The sequence below is a fragment of the Budorcas taxicolor genome, chromosome 25, assembly GCF_023091745.1.
Source record: "Budorcas taxicolor isolate Tak-1 chromosome 25, Takin1.1, whole genome shotgun sequence".
NCBI lineage: Eukaryota > Metazoa > Chordata > Mammalia > Artiodactyla > Bovidae > Budorcas > Budorcas taxicolor.
Genome location: NC_068934.1, coordinates 49,308,773 through 49,324,646, shown reverse-complemented (window position 1 = coordinate 49,324,646; position 15,874 = coordinate 49,308,773). Strand labels below are relative to the sequence as shown.

Genomic DNA, 15,874 nt, shown 5'->3' with positions numbered 1-15,874 from the left:
GCAAACGGCCGTGAGACTCCTGAGCCCATCCCTGTGCCCACCACTCCCGCCCTCGGGGCCCCCAGAGGGCAGCAGGGAAGCCCTCCCTTACTGCTCCCACAGACCAAACGTTAACTGTGCTGTGGGGGGGCCCGAACAGCCAGGCGTCACAAAGTGAGACTTTCTCCTGAGTGTTTAAAACCCGATCATTTTCTGTGCAGCCCAAACCCCAGCCAAGACAAGCTGTCAAACTCGCTGACGATCCACACGACACAGGCTGCCTCCCGAGGGACAGGTCCCTGCAGAATCGGGGTGCCGGGCAGTCAGGCCGCAGGAGCAGAGCCCCAGATGTCACCTTTCAGACAGAGGAGGGGCTGGCGTGACACCCAAGAGGCACGATCCAGCCCTGTGGATCCTGTAAAAGGCGCAGTGCCCTCGGACCCGTCCCAGCAGCTCTCCTCTCGAGAGCCAGCCACACCTGGCAGCCCCCCCCGCCCCCGGTGTCCGCCCATCACAGCCAGAGGACCCACCTTCGTGGTCTTCCAGCCGCACCCCCAGCTCGGGCAGAATGTCGTCCCGCAGGGCGTCGCTCAGTTGGAGGACCTCGGGCACTGTGGGCAGAGGACACAGCTCAGCCCTTGGGCGCGGGAATGCCTGGGCACTCTCCGCTGGTGGCGGAGGCAGGAGAAGCCGACACGGGCACTACGGGCACCACGGAGTGCAGAGCAGACCCCCGGGACCCCACAGCCTGGGCCCAGCGCGGGGCCCTGCTGAGCTGCGGGCACACAGCCTGGCCCCGAGGACCCTGCGTGGGGACAGCCCAGCGTGACGGCAGGCCTGGGGAGACCAGGGCTCCGCCGCACAGAGGGGGCCCCCGGGCACCTGGGAACATTGAGCCCCGTGGCCAGGGCGCCGCGATCCTGGGAGAGGCAGCCGCGTCCCTCCACCCGAGGCCAGGGGCTTGTTCTGAGCCCCGAGGCCACGACCAGCCCCGGACAGGCTCCCTGCTGTCGGCTCAGAGCAGCCACAGCCACGCGCGCAAGCAGCAGGCAGCCTCCCGCTTCTCGACACCCGTTCCGGCCCCCAGACAGGACTTGGGGGATGGTGGTCTTTATGTCTGGTTCCTCCTCTCATTCTGCCCCAGGGGGCCTTCACTCAATGGCCCGCCCCCCGAGGAGGCCCCAGGGCACTGGCTGAAGCAAGTGCCCAGTGGCCACTCGCGCCGTAAGAGGAAGTGGGCCAGCTTCACCGTCACCGCCGCGGCCTGGGGGTGGGCCATGCCTGCCTGGGACCCCTCAGGGGCTGTCCTCTAGGTGGGCTCCTCACGTCCACAGAGACCTGCTCCGGTCCACGGAGCACAAATCTCCCTCCAGGCTTTCTTTCCAAACCTGTTGGTTACTGTACAGCCGCTTTCTCCCCAGCCTCCTCAGAGTCATGGATCTGAAGAGGCTCTAGTGTCCAGAACAAATACAGAGCTCCGACAACTAAACAGCAAGACAAAGGGCCCAACTGAAAACGAGCCAAGGGCCTGGACAGACACCTCTCCAGAGGAGACGTGCAGACGGCCAAGCCGCTCGTTGCTCATCATCACGTCATGCAGATCACAGCCGTGGCGAGACACCATCACACCCACCAGGATGGCTGTGACGACGATGGACAGAAAGCGACCGGTGTGCTGATAACGGCCCGGACAAACGGGAACCCTTGTGCACCGTTGGTGGGGATGTATAACGGTGCAGGCACTACGGAAAGTGCTCGGGCAGGCCCTCAGGAAGTTAAGGGGCTTCCCTGGTGGCTCAGAGGGTAAAGCATCTGCCTGCAACGCAGGAGACCTGGGTTCGATCCCTGCATTGGGAAGATCCCCTGGAGAAGGGAATGGTAACCCACTCCAGTACTGTTGCCCAGAGAATCCCATGCACAGAGGAGCCTGGCGGGCCACAGTCTGTGGGGTCGCAGGGTCAGACACAACTGAGCACTTTTCAGCACACTCACTACACAGTCGTTAAACGCGGAACTACCGCAAGGCCCCTCAGCTCCTCTCCTAGGTGTGCGCCCAAAACACGTGAGCACAGGGGCCACGCTGACGCTTACAGACACGTGTTCACAGCAGCGCTGTGCACCAAAGGTGCAAACAGCCCAAACATCCACCCAGGGCTAACAGATGAACAGAACGCAGCACGCACGCACAGTGGACAATCACGGACATAAACAGGAAGGAGGCACGGCCACGTGCCACAGCGTGGGTGACGTTGAAAACATCCTCCTGAGAAGCAGACACAAGCAGCCAAAGAACAGGCTGGAAGGGGTCTGCTCCCTGCCCCTGTGGCAGAAAGTCCCATCTTTATCCCTGCACGAGGCCTCATGCGGAGAGCTGACTCACTGGAAAAGACCTTGATGCTGGGAGGGATTGGGGGCAGGAGGAGAAGGGGACGACCGAGGATGAGATGGCTGGATGGCATCATGACTCGATGGACGTGAGTCTGAGTGAACCCCGGGAGTGGGTGATGGACAGGGAGGCCTGGCATGCTGCGATTCATGGGGCTGCAAAGAGTCGGACACAACTGAGCAACTGAATTGAACTGAGATGCAAAAGAAACCTGGGAGAATAGAGTGAACTTAAGAGACGGGAAAGCCGGGTAGCATCCCAGGGATTCTACTGACCCTGGATCTCTCTGAACTTCTCAGGGAACAATGGGTAAGACAGACAGACAAGGTCACGTGCTGGTTTCTGCTGTTCAGTCGCCAAGACACGTTCCACTCTGCGACCCCGTGGACTGCAGCACGTCAGGCGTCCCTCTCTGTCCCTCACCATCTCCCAGGGTTCGCTCAAACTCACGTTCACTGGGTCAGTGATGCCATCCGACCATCTCATCCTCTGCCATATGATCCATTTACGTAAAACGCCCACAACGGGACAACCCCAAGACACAAGGCAGGCTGGCGGCGGCCAGAGGCTGGGGGAGGGGAGTGCCTCTGGAGGGTGGGGACTTTGGGGGCCGGAAGGGGACGGCACTGCGCAGGACAGGAAGGCACTGGGAGCCTGAATGGGCACCTCAACGTGGCCTGTTTTATGGCATGTGAGTTTCACCTCAATTAACTATTCTTTTTTAAGGGAAAACCCCAGTTGGGTATTTTCGAGGAATTCAATAAACCGACTCTTAAACGTCTGGAACAAACGTGTGAGAGCAACTCACATGACCCTAAGAGAGGGTCACGGGGGGAGCCGGCCTCCGGGGAGGGGAGACGCGCGTGGGTGGAGACGGAAGGTTCCGGCCCCGCCACCGCCATGCCGGCAGGAGTAAAGCCAAGGCTTCCGCCCGCAGAGTCCAGGCTGGAGGAGCAGGCCCCGAGTCTGGGGCAGAACCTCACGCGAGGCCTGGACAGGAGTGGAGGCGGCCCCGTGGGGGAGGTGCTGGGCAGCAGTGGGCTGGGTGCGGGACAGCGGGGAGACCTGCCCGAGGTGGGGTCGGGGAGCCTGTGCACAGAGCTAGGCCAGCCAGGGGCCAGCGGGGCTCCTGGAAGGACACAGCTATGCAGCCGCCAGGGAGGCCAGCAAGGAGAACGGGCGCCTGGACGCAGGCCCGCGGGCGACGTCCCTGGGGCACCTCTCGGCCCTGCAGGTGCCAAGCTCTGAGCCCAGCTCCAGGCGGGAAGGAGCACGCCCCGCAGTGGCCACCTGCAGGATCCCCTCGCTGCACCCGCAGCTGCAGCCTCACCCCTCGCCGCCTGCACGGTCTGGGCTTCGCTGCCTACCGCAGGCTCAGGTCAGCCCCGCTGGCTGCCATGAGTCCAGACCAGCGGAGCGAGAAGCAGACCGCCTTTCTGACGCGGTCAGCTGCCCATCTGGCAGCCGCTCAGCGCCACCCGAGAGGACACGCTTGCACCCCTTCGTCCTCAGGCTCTCAGGCGAGCACAGGGGGCAGGCAGGGTGCAGACGGCGAAGCCGGAGCAGACCCCAGAGCCGCCCCAACGCTGTGCAGCCACCACGGGCCACTGCGGGCAAGGACAGGACCCCTCCAGTCCTCGGCCTGCAGATGCCCCAGGCCATGGAGCCCCACCAGGCACACCTCACCTCTGTGCTCGCGGGCGATCCGGCGCACTCCTTCCCGGAACTCCGACAGCACCTGCAGGTACGGCATGACCGTGGACTCCAGCTGCAGAGAGAACGTTGGGGTTGCTGTGACTGGTGCCCCATTTGTGAAGGTCAGAGCCTGGCACATGCGCCTCAGGGCGGGGCTGCCAATGGACATGCGAGCCCGTCCAACACGGGGCCCACAGGCGTGGGGGCACCCGCATGGCAGCACGGGCAGGACAGTAAGAGGGTCCCCCCGCAGTGGCCTGGGCCTGGGGCTCCCAGGAGCCTGGTCTCAGACACCCAGGAGGGAGCGTGGTCCTGGGGGCGGGGCAGCAGGGAGTCCTGGCCCGGGAGGGCTTCACTCACACTGAGGCTGGTCCCAGCTCCTCCGACGGGGAAACCCAGGGGGCTCTCCTCTTCTATGGCCCCGAAGATCTAGGGAAAGAAGCAAGTGTGCGGGACGCGCGGCTGAGACGCAGACAGGGACCGCGTCTGCGAGGGGTGGGCGGCGGTGCCTGAGGCGGTGCCCTTGGTGGGGGGGCAGTTAGAGACGCAGACCCAGGCTGAGGTGCCCGCGCACCGCGGCAGGACGGGTCCAGTTCCCACGACCCCTCTGGCCCCCAGCCAAGGCCACTGGACCACAGAGCCCCGTGCAGGGACCCCCAGGACTCGTCAGCAGGAGGAGGGCATGCTGAACAAGGCCTCGGGGCCGCTGGCAGGGAAGCACTTCTGCTCGTCAAACCCCAGACAAGAGGGACGAAAGCCGAGGCGGAGAGGCTGGGGGCGCAGCTCCTAGGACCCACGGGCCCGGTGGGCCCGGCGCACCCGGCGTGGGCGGGCTCACCTTCAGCATGTGAGTAAGGTAGCGGGCGATGCTCTCCAGCAGAACGCGGTGGGGCCTCCTCCGGGCGGCCTTGCAGGCTGCCATGTAGAGGTTGCACTGGCCCACCAGCGCCCGCATCTCCTCCAGGACCGTGCGCGTGTCGATGTTGTCACAGAGCGCCTGGTGAACCGCGGCCTTCCTCTTGTAAAAGCTGGGCAGGGAGAGGAAGGTGGGGCGCCGTCAGACGGACAGGGACGGGGTCATCGGCTGTCCCCCAACCCCCCGTCAGCGGGCACGATGGGACCGCACGGGCCCGGGGAAAAGGTGCCACCTCACCTCTTGTTCAGCTCCGTTTCCTCGTCCTCCCACTTCTCAAACTGAGCTGCTACCTCCACGGGGCTTCGGAGGAGGTCTTTCACATTTAAGAAAAACTCCTGAAGTTAGAAAACCCCATTCAGGAGAATTTCCGAAAAGAGCTGCTCTGGGCACCACCACCCCCACACACAGCAGGAGGCAGGAAGAGGACCGAAAGGTTTCTCTGCGGGACCAGAGTCCCATCTCAGTTTTGGGGCCCCTTGGGGTGGCCGGCGGGCAGGCCTGGATGGGAGGTGCCCACACGGATGAGACGGGGAACATCGGCAAAGCGGCTGAGCCGCCCCCCAGCTCAGCACCCGCGTCCCCTTCTGTCTGGGAGGAACGAGGCCCTTTTGGGGCCAGGGGGCCTGGGGCAGGACCTACGTTGAGGAGCCGCTCGTACTGCAGCGCCGACTCCATGGTGTTGGCCGAGTAGTCCAGCGTGTCCTTCCACGAGTGCATGAGGAAGGCCAGGCGCAGCTGGCGGGCTGCGGGCAGAAAGGAAAGCCTGAGGCTGCACCCCGGCTGGCTGCGCCCGCCCAGACAGGGACGCCAGGGTCTCCTTACCTGAGTGCTTCTTCAGGGCGTCTTTAATGGTGATGAAGTTCTTGAGCGACTTGGACATCTTACAGCCCGCGATGGTCAGGTGGCCCGTGTGCAGGAAGTACCTGACCCAGCAGTCGTTCTCAAAGTAGGCCTGCGCACACGGGGCAGGAACAGGGGTCAGGGGTGCCTCCACAGGCCCAAGGGGGCACAGAAGAGGGGGACCCCCGTGCTGGGCAGGGCCCTGGCAGGAAGTGAAGACGGGTGGGTCCAGGCCTGTGCTGCGAAGGCCAGGCTGCTCATGTGGGAATCAGACCAAACAATCCAATTCACACGCCCCTGACTCGGAGGCCAGGCTCTGCTGGAGGGCACTCGCCGCCCACCCCCGTGCCTGCCCACCCGCCCAGACGGCGGCTGCGGCCCCTACCTCTGACTGCGCCAGCTCGTTGTCGTGGTGGGGGAAGCGGAGGTCGAAGCCCCCTCCGTGGATGTCCATCGAGGCTCCCAGGAGCGTGCCCGCCATGGCTGAGCACTCGATGTGCCATCCGGGGCGCCCCTGGGAACCCACACTCGGTGAGCGAGCGCCCCGCCTGGCCTCCATGGCCGCGGCCCCCAGAAGCCGAGCTCCGCGGGAGCAGGGGCTCAAGTCCCACACGTGGAAAGACCACAGGGGATGGCGAGCTCCGTGAAGGCCGAGGCCGTGTCACTGCCGGACCGCTGCTCCGACACCCCTGCCCTGGGGCTCTGGGCCACCACGACTGTCGTCACGGGCGACGTCAGAGGGCGGACCCGCCCCAACAGCTCAGGTCAGAGACGGTCGGGATGCAGGGTTCCGAAGTGCTCCAGTCCCATCCCACCAGCCACAGAGAGGAAGACACGGTCCCAGGAAGGGAGGTGATGACCCCACGGCGGGTGGGCCTTGCGGGGACACGTCCCCACCCCCACCCAGCCACACTCACCTTGCCCCAGGGGCAGGGCCAGGACGGCTCCCCGGGCTTGGAGGCCTTCCAGAGCGCGAAGTCACTGGGGGACCACTTCTCACTCAGGCGCTCTGCAGAGATGCTCAGGTCGCCTGCGGACGTGGGGAGCGTGGGATCGTCTCAGCCCAGGGACGCGTGAGTTATGCGTTTACTGGACCCCACCCCTGCCCCCCGCTGCCCCCCACCCCCGCAGCCCCCATGTCAGGATGATGATGGAGTGGAGTGCAGGTGTGAGGGGCTGTTCTCACGGGCCTGCCCCAGGGACGCCAGCTCGAGTGGGCAGGGTCCTGTACTAACATGCGGTGGCCTCTGGGCCGGATTCTGGGAGGTGTGAGCCAGGCCACTCTGCACAGTGCGCTGGGCCTGGAGGCCGCAAGTCGGGACCCCCGCTGGTCCCCTCAAAAGGGAACCCACCCACAGGAGAGCCCCCAGACCACGTGGACACAGCAACTGCTGTGAACGTAACACCCGCCCTCAGCCCAGCCTGCACGCAGAGTGTGCCCCTGGGGGTCAGGGCTGTGCTGGCTGAGGCACTCAGGCCCGAGAGGGTCTTGCCAGGTCCCTGGAGGAAAACTCCAGAACAGGAGCGACGTGGACTCTCACGTCCAGGCTGCAAACGCGGCCACGGCAGGACGAGCCCAGGAGGCAGCGCATCAGTGGCTGAGAGAAGAGCTGGAGGGGGGCCCTGCTGGAGCAAGGGGCGGCGCCCACGCACCAGGCTCTAAACACAGCCCCTGGGAGACCCGACAGAGCCAGGAAAACACTCCACAGGCGGAGGGGCCGGGACGGAAACGGGACAGGAAACCACTGCGAGGCGGAGGGGCCGGGACGCGAACGGGACAGGAAACCACTGCGAGGCGGAGGGGCCGGGACGCGAACGACGCGACTGCTGCGGACGTCCTGCCATGCTGACGAGCGGGTCTGTGGGGTTTCATCCGTGGAAGGGGAGCCCAGGCGCCCACCGAGCGGGACGCGTGTCCCTCTGGGCCGCACCCCTGTTCTCACCGTGGTCACGTCACCCGGCGTCGGCAGCTTCTCAGATGCGTGACCTGACCTGGAGCGCCGACCCTCTCCTGCCCACCCTTCCCAGGACAGATAACGCACCCTGGGGCTTTACGTTCTTCGTTATCACACACGTAGCCCTGAGTGTTTCCAACTTTATAAACCTAACTTTGAAGGCTTCTAACAGACTCTTCTGTCCCACACGCTCCTGTCCCCGTCTTCACGTGTCCCCAGTGTCCTGGCCTCGTGACACCTGCTCTATGCTCCAGACTCCCTCTGCCCCACTCCAGGGTCACTTCTGGTCCCACATGTGCCCTGTGGTCTGACTGGTCTGCCCGACGACCCCAGCCCACCCAGCGGCTGAGCCTGACACACCGTTGGATCTTTTCTCCACGTTTCTGCGTCAGCTGCTATGTCTTTAAAACACGTGGTCCACTGGAGAAGGGAATGGCAAGCCACTTCAGTATTCCTGCCTTGAGATCCCCATGAACAGTATGAAAAGGCAAAATGATAGGACACTGAAAGAGGAACTCCCCAGGGCGGTAGGTGCCCCATATGCTGCTGGAGGTCAGTGGAGAAATAACTCCAGAAAGAATGAACGGATGGAGCCACAGCAAAAACAACACCCAGTTTTTTATGTGACTGGTGACGGAAGCAAGGTCTGATGCTGTAAAGAGCGATACTGCATAGGAACCTGGAATGTCAGGTCCATGAATCAGGGCAAATTGGAGGTGGTCAAACAGGAGATGGTAAGAGTGAACGTCGACATTCTAGGAATCAGTGAACTAAAATGGACTAGAGTGGGTGAATTAACTCAGATGACCATTATATCTACTACTGTGGGCAAGAATCCCTTACAAGAAATGGAATAGCCATCATAGTCAACAAAAGAGTCCAAAATGCAGTACTTTTGTAATCTCAAAAATGACAGAATGATCTCTGTTCGTTTCCAAGGCAAACCATTCAATATCACGGTAATCCAAGTCTATGCTCCAATCAGTAACGCTGAAGAAGCTGAACTTGAATGGTTCTATGAAGACCTACAAGACCTTTTAGAACTAACACCCCAAAAACATGTCCTGTTCATTATAGGGGACTGGAATACAAAAGTAGGAAGTCAAGAAACACCTGGAGTAACAGGCAAATTTGGCCTTGGAATACAGAATGAAGCAGGGCAAAGGCTAATAGAGTTCTGCCAAGAGAACGCATAGCAAACACCCTCTTCCAACAACGTAAGAGAAGACTCTATACATGGACATCACCAGATGGACAACACCGAAATCAGATTGATTATATTATTTGCAGCCAAAGATGGAAAAGCTCTATATAGTCAGCAAAAACAAAACCGGGAACTGACTGTGGCTTAGATCATGAACTCTTTATTGCCAAATTCAGACTTAAATTGAAGAAAGTAGGGAATCCCACTAGACCATTCAAGTATGACCTAAATCAAATCCCTTATGATTATACAGTGTAAGAGACATACAGATTTAAGGGACTAGATCTGATACACAGAGTGCCTGATGAACTATGGACGGAGGTGTGTGACATTGTACAGGAGACAGGGATCAAGACCATACCCAAGAAAAAGAAGTGAAAAAAAGCAAAATGGCTGTCTGAAGAGGCCTTACAAATAGCTGAGAAAAGAAGAGAAGCGAAAAGCAAAGGAGAAAAGGAAAGATATACCCATTTGAATGCAGAGTTCCAAAGAATAGCAAGGAAAGCTTCCTCAGTGATCAGTGCAAAGAAATCGAGGAAAACAATAGAATGGGAAAGACTAGAGATCTCAAGAAAATTAGAGATACCAAGGGAACATTTCATGCAAAGATGGGCACAATAAAGGACAGAAATGGTATGGACCTAACAGAAGCAGAAGATATTAAGAAGAGGTGGCAAGAATACACAGAAGAACTATACAAAAAGATCTTCAAGACCCAGATAATCATGATGGTGTGCTCACTCACCTAGAGCCAGACATCCTGGAATGTGAAGTCAAGTGGGCCTTAGGAAGCATCACTACAAACAAAGCTAGTGGAGCTGATGGAATTCCAGTGGAGCTATTTTAAATCCTAAAAGACGATGCTATGAAAGTGCTGCACTCAATACGCCAACAAATTTGGAAAATGCAGCAGTGGCCACAGGACTGGAAAAAGTCAGTTTTTCATTCCAATCCCAAAGAAAGGCAATGCCAAAGAGTGCTTGAACTACCGCACAATTGCACTCATCTCACATGCTAGCAAAGTAATGCTCAAAATTCTCCAAGCCAGGCTTCAGCAATCCACGAACCGTGAACTTCCAGATGTTCAAGCTGGTTTTAGCAAAGGCAGAGGAACCAGAGATAAAATTGCCAACATCCACTGGATCATGGAAAAAGCAAGAGAGTTCCAGAAAAACATCTATTTCTGCTTTATTGTCTATGCCAAAGCCTTTGACTGTGTGGATTACAATAAACTGTGGAAAATTCTGAAAGAGATGGGAATATCAGACCACCTGACCTGCCTCTTGAGAAACCTGTATGCAGGCCAGGAAGCAACAGTTAGAACTGGACATGGAACAACAGACTGGTTCCAAATAGGAAAAGGAGTACGTCAAGGCTGTATATTGTCACCCTACTTAATTAACTTATATGCAGAGTACATCATGAGAAACGCTGAGCTGGATGAAGCAGAAGCTGGAATCAAGACTGCCGGGAAAAAAAACCTCAGATATGCAGATGACACCACCCTTACGGCAGAAAGTGAAGAACTACAGAGCCTCTTGATGAAAGTGAAAGAGGAGAGTGGAAAAGTTGGCTTAAAACTCAACATTCAGAAAACGAAGATCATGGCATCTGGTCCCATCACTTCATGGTAAATTGATGGGGAAACAGTGTCAGACTTCATTTTTTGGGTCTCCAAAATCACTGCAAATGGTGACTGCAGCCATGAAATTAAAAGACACTCACTCCTTGGAAGGAAAGTTATGACCAACCTAGATAACATATTAAAAAGCGGAGACATTACTTTATCAACAAAGGTCCCTCTAGACAAGGCTATGGTTTTTCCAGTAGTCATGTATGGATGTGAGAGTTGGACTATGGAGAAAGCTGAGGGCCAAAGAATTGATGCTTTTGAACTGTGGTGTTGGAGAAGACTCTTGAGAGTCCCTTGGACTGCAAGGAGATCCAACCAGTCCATTCTAAAGGAGATCGGTCCTGAGTGTTCATTGGAAGGACTGATGTTGAAGCTGAAACTCCAATCCTTTGGCCACCTGATGCAAAGAGCTGACTCACTGGAAAAGACGCTGATGCTGGGGAAGATTGAAGACGGGAGGAGAAGGCGATGACAAAGGATGAGATGGTTGAATGGCATCACCGACTCAATGGACATGAGTTTGAGTAAACTCTGGGAGTTGGTGATGGACAGGGAAGTCTGGTGTGCTACGGTCCATGGAGACGCAAAGAGTCAGACATGACTGAGTGACTGAACGGAACTGAATCTCTTTACAACAGAGCCCTTAAGGAGAAGTCACTGGACCCAACGTATGCCATTGTACAGTCGTACGTTGACGAAGCTGTAACCTGTACAACGAAGCCGCCCTTGTATCGAGACAAAGACTCCTGAGTCTGTGCAGACTCAGTCCAGCAAGCAGGGACCCCCGTTCAGTCCTGGATGGTGCTTCCTCCAACTACAAGCCAGAGACTCATACGTCTGCCTGGCTGCAAGTGCAGACAGACAGAAGCAGACACCCGCCAACAACCTTCCAACTGTTCAGCATCATCTACGATACGTCATACATCCTTACAGCCACACATCCATCAGCATCATGTTTCAAAAGCCTGGACTAGGGTCCAGTCGGAGAAGGTGATGGCACCCCACTCCAGTACTCTTGCCTGGAAAATCCCATGGACGGAGGAGCCTGGTAGGCTGCAGTCCTTGGGGTCGCTAAGAGTTGGACACGACTGAGCGACTTCGCTTTCACTTTTCACTTTCATGCACTGGAGAAGGAAATGGCAACCCACTCCAGTGTTCTTGCCTGGAGAATCCCAGGGATGGGGGAGCCTGGTGGGCTGCCGTCTATGGGGTCGCACGGAGTCGGACATGACTGAAGCGACTTAGCAGCAGCAGCAGCAGTAGCAGCAGGGTCCAGTACGTACTTAGGCTCCATGTAGCTAATGGTGAAATTTAAATGTAAGGACAATAAAATGTGAAAACTGTATCCATGGTTAAAAAAAAAAAAAGGCAAGATAAACATTTTCATGGCCCCAGTGCCTTCCAGAAACAGTGGTGCCAACAAGTGCGTCTGGTGGTGTGAGAGGGTGAGAGTGGAGAAAACACTTACGAATTAAAGACAAACAGAACCAGCCTGGTCCAGGAAAGGCCTCGTGTCTCTGTCTAACACGTCTGGGTCAAGGTGGGCGGGGGGGCTGTCTTTACACGTGGGTTACTGTCGCGATGGCAATGACAAGGCCGTTCCCAGCGGCTGCCCGGCGTCCTCAAGTGTGTCGTCCTGTTGCCAAGCTCTGCCCAAGGGCTCTCATGCAGTCAGTGTGAGTGACCACGGTGGACGACGGGCTATGGTCTAGTACTAAACGCATTCCCTGGTCTAAACGACAGTCTCACACACGCTGCAACTAAGCTATCCTTGAAGCATACTGTGACACAGGACACAACCAACCTCTACACACAGTAACCACAGGCGCTCAGAAGTCACTCTTGCTTTTGTCCACTCCCAGAGCCGAGCCTTCAAGATCAGAACGGGCTCTGGCTGTGGCCCAAGCCCCCACCTTGGTTTCCCTGCAGCGACCGTGCAGATAATGACTGGTCGCTCCTGCCCCGGGACAGGGGCTGCCCTGCCCCATCCGGCGTCCGCCCCCGGCCTCTTCTGGGGTCCCTAAGTGAACAGCCTGTGTCTCCTGCCTCTCTGGGTGCCCTGCCTGCCTTCTATCAAAGTGCCCTGGGGCTTTCCCTCCCCAGGCTCCCTGCTGCCCCGTGAGGGTGCCGGGCGCTCACTCAGTGGGTCGCCTCTGTGTCCTCTCCACACCCCCGGGCAGGAGTCCAGCCCGGCCCAGCCTGACCCTTGGGGACTCTGGGCACTGAGAAAGCAGGCAGCCCCACCCGGGCGCCGAGGCCTGTCTGCTCTGCGGGGCCGCACGGCGGCTGCTCACTGCTCTGTCCCCTAGGCAACAATGCAGGTCAGGGGTTCCGTATAGAGAGCTCCCAAAGCCCCTCAAGTTGCTAAGCCAGGGTCCCCGTGAGCCTAAGCCCCCACGGCCGTGCAGGGTGAGGCCGCGGCTCCCCGGGCTCTGAGCCCAGCCGGCCCACTTACCTTCCCCCTCGTGCAGGGCTTTCTGATCCCCGACGGCCTCGGGCACCAGCTTTCCATAGCTGTGCCCCTCACTGTTGGCAAACTTGACTGTGTCGAAATACACGGACCCGTTTGAAGCGTAGCTGGAACACAAAGCCAGCGGGGAAGGCGTGATGCGCTGCCCGGCCGGCCAGCCTGGGGACGCAGAAGGCATCGGGGTCTGCTCCACGCCCTGTGCAGTGGGCCGGCCAGCAGGCTGTTCCACCACGGCCACCGAGTGGGCCAAACGGGGCTGCGACGAGCGTGGCTGGGCCAGGGGCCGGGACAGGGCTCCCTCACTCCCCAACAGCCCAGCCCGTGCCCTGCCCCCTGCCCGGGTGACTGCCCTGCATGGCTCCCTCGCCTCTGCCTGCCGGCCCTGACCCCCAGCACCTCGCTGTCTGACTGCATCTGGAAAAGGGCCTTTACAGAGGAGCTCCAGTGAAAACGAGGCCTCCAGGGTGGGCCCTGACCAGCACAACCGGTGTCCTCATAAGAAGAGGAGCTGGGGGCCCAGGGAGAGACGAGGGGCGCGGGCCCTCACAGGGCCGCTGCGGCTGCGTGGTGGCCCGCCCATCGCTCATGTGCCATGCGGCTCTGAGACGGAAGCATGGGCCACCACCACCCCTGGCGGCCCCCCGTGCCTCCCTGCTCCTCTCCGAGCTGGCGGAGGGCCGTGCCCCTGGGCACACCTTCCCGGAGCCTCGAGCTCACCCGTAACCGTTGTCCACGATCTTCTGGACAAAGTCCACGATCTCGGGCACGTACTCACTGACCCGGGTCAGGACATCTGGTGGGAGGACCTGGGGACGAGGCGAGGCCGGCTCCAGAAGCCCCAGCACCGCTGGGCCCCGGTGCCCCGGCCCTCCCCCATGCACCACCCCCACCCCCGCTGTCTTTTCAAACTGAATTTGCACACGCAGTGAAGAGGGTCTGGATCCCGGGAGGACTTTGGTCACGGGGCCCTCGGCCCCAGAGACCGAGGTCACGACCGTCCGCGACACTTACGTTCAGGGCTTCCATGTCTTTGTGGAACTCCGCCTCCCAGAATTTGGGCAGTTCGGAGAAAATAGAATTGTCCGTCACCTCACTGCCGTGCATGGAATCCAGCCAGTCAGAAAGCACATCCTTTGCTTCTTCCAGCAACACCTGAGGGAAAGGAAGCAGGATGTGCACCCGCGTCCAAGCTCCAGGGCCCACGGCGGGTGCAGTCTACGCGCGTCCGTCTCCGCCTCGCGTGCACAGACTCGCCGTGCACGGCCAGCACCCGACCCGGGAGGAGACCCCAGAGCTCCCACGGATGGCCTGGCCGTCCAGAGGCTGGAGCTCTGACCGCGTGCCCAGAGGGTCAGGGTGGGCCTGGGGAGGCCCAGCGGTGCGGGAGGGCGCGTGGTGTGGTCACTGACGGCCTGGACGCCTGCTCGAGGGGAGGTTCAGAGCAGCGGATGGAGCTGCGGTCCAGAGGCAGGTCTCCATGCCCAGGCCGCCCCGCCGGGCACGTGCCATCAGCTGAAGGCCCCACGTCACGACCACAATGGCACAGCGTCAGAGCAAGTCACGTCCTGTCACTGCGGTCCTCATGTCACACCCAGAAACAGCCATCTGAGACGCGATGAGACAGCATCAGGGCTGCACCCGAGCCCCAGAGGCCCAGCGGACCCGGCGCTCTGCCCTGGAGGATCCAGGGCTTCGGCTCCTTAGCTGGAGCAGCGACGGGTGTGCAGACGGGCAGGCGGTCTGTGCTTCGCTGTTGGGGGCGCAGGCACAGAACAAGGCGGGAGGGAGGGCGCAGGGAGCCTGGAGGGCAGAGGTGGGCGGGAGCCTGGAGGGCAGAGGTGGGCGGGGCGGCCCTGGAGCAGCCCCCAGACAGGACAGAGCTACTGGGAAACCTCCCAGGACCCAGCTGGTGCCCACGGCAGGCGGGCAGAGGCGGCAGGGCTCCAGGGAGGCAGGCGCTGTCAGGCTGCGGCTGGAAGTGAGCTCTGGGCCTGCGCCATGTGCAGGGGCAGAAAGCCCACTGTTGCCGGCAGGATCAACACAGAACAAGACACAGCAGAGGAAGGAGGTCCCAATCAAACGAATGCCTAGATAATTCATGTGTTTCAAAACACAAAATCAAAGGGGAAATAAAACCCTATTGAGCAGTAAAAGAATGTCAACATAGGTAGAAGCAGAAAAACTCCACTCAGAGAAAACCTCGTGGCCTTAAGTGCTTAAACCAAAAACTGAGCTAACCTCCTAAGTGGTGAGACAAAAAGGAACAGAATAAACCCAAAGAGAAATGAGCGAAACGGGTGACAGAGACGGGGCAGCGGCTGACGAAACAGGGACTCGGGCTCCCGCTCCGCCTCCCAGTGAAAGCCGCAACCCTGTCCCCACAACAAGTGAAAGGGTGTCACAAAACGGAGAGTCAACCACTCCTGGTGGACCCGTAAGGGAGGATAAAGAAGAGTGTAGCATGATGATAAAGGGGGCGATTCTACACGGAGACACAGTGACCCTCGATACATAGGCACCTCACATCAGAGCATCAAACCCGGTGGGGCAAACGCCGAGGGAACATCAAGAGAGACAGACGGATCCCGTGTCCCAGCTGCAGACTTCAGTGGGCAGATCCAGAGAATCAGAAGGAATGGCCGAACTCAACACCACCATCGATCAACTGGACGTAACTGACACCTATGAAGAGATTGCTTCATCCTCCAACAGGGGGAAGACACATTCCCCTCCAGTCACGTGGAGCAGTTTCCAAGACAAAGCAGACGCTGGGCCACGAAATACACCCAGAGACAC

At 59.3% G+C, this 15,874-nt stretch overlaps 1 protein-coding gene across 3 annotated transcripts in view; it reads right to left on the bottom strand.

Annotated features, from left to right (window-relative positions):
* Window positions 1-15,874, bottom strand: part of CARS1 (cysteinyl-tRNA synthetase 1) — a 45,279-nt gene that overhangs the window by 4,055 nt on the left and 25,350 nt on the right. For all 3 annotated transcript variants that reach the window (XM_052662542.1, XM_052662543.1, XM_052662544.1), the window contains 12 exons: window positions 14,090-14,230; window positions 13,796-13,884; window positions 13,064-13,185; window positions 6,734-6,846; window positions 6,202-6,330; window positions 5,799-5,928; window positions 5,616-5,719; window positions 5,214-5,311; window positions 4,899-5,088; window positions 4,421-4,489; window positions 4,052-4,133; window positions 510-590 (listed from right to left, as the gene is read on the bottom strand). In XM_052662542.1, coding sequence (XP_052518502.1) covers window positions 510-590; window positions 4,052-4,133; window positions 4,421-4,489; window positions 4,899-5,088; window positions 5,214-5,311; window positions 5,616-5,719; window positions 5,799-5,928; window positions 6,202-6,330; window positions 6,734-6,846; window positions 13,064-13,185; window positions 13,796-13,884; window positions 14,090-14,230 — 1,348 coding nt within the window. The remainder of the gene's footprint in view (window positions 1-509; window positions 591-4,051; window positions 4,134-4,420; window positions 4,490-4,898; window positions 5,089-5,213; window positions 5,312-5,615; window positions 5,720-5,798; window positions 5,929-6,201; window positions 6,331-6,733; window positions 6,847-13,063; window positions 13,186-13,795; window positions 13,885-14,089; window positions 14,231-15,874) is intronic.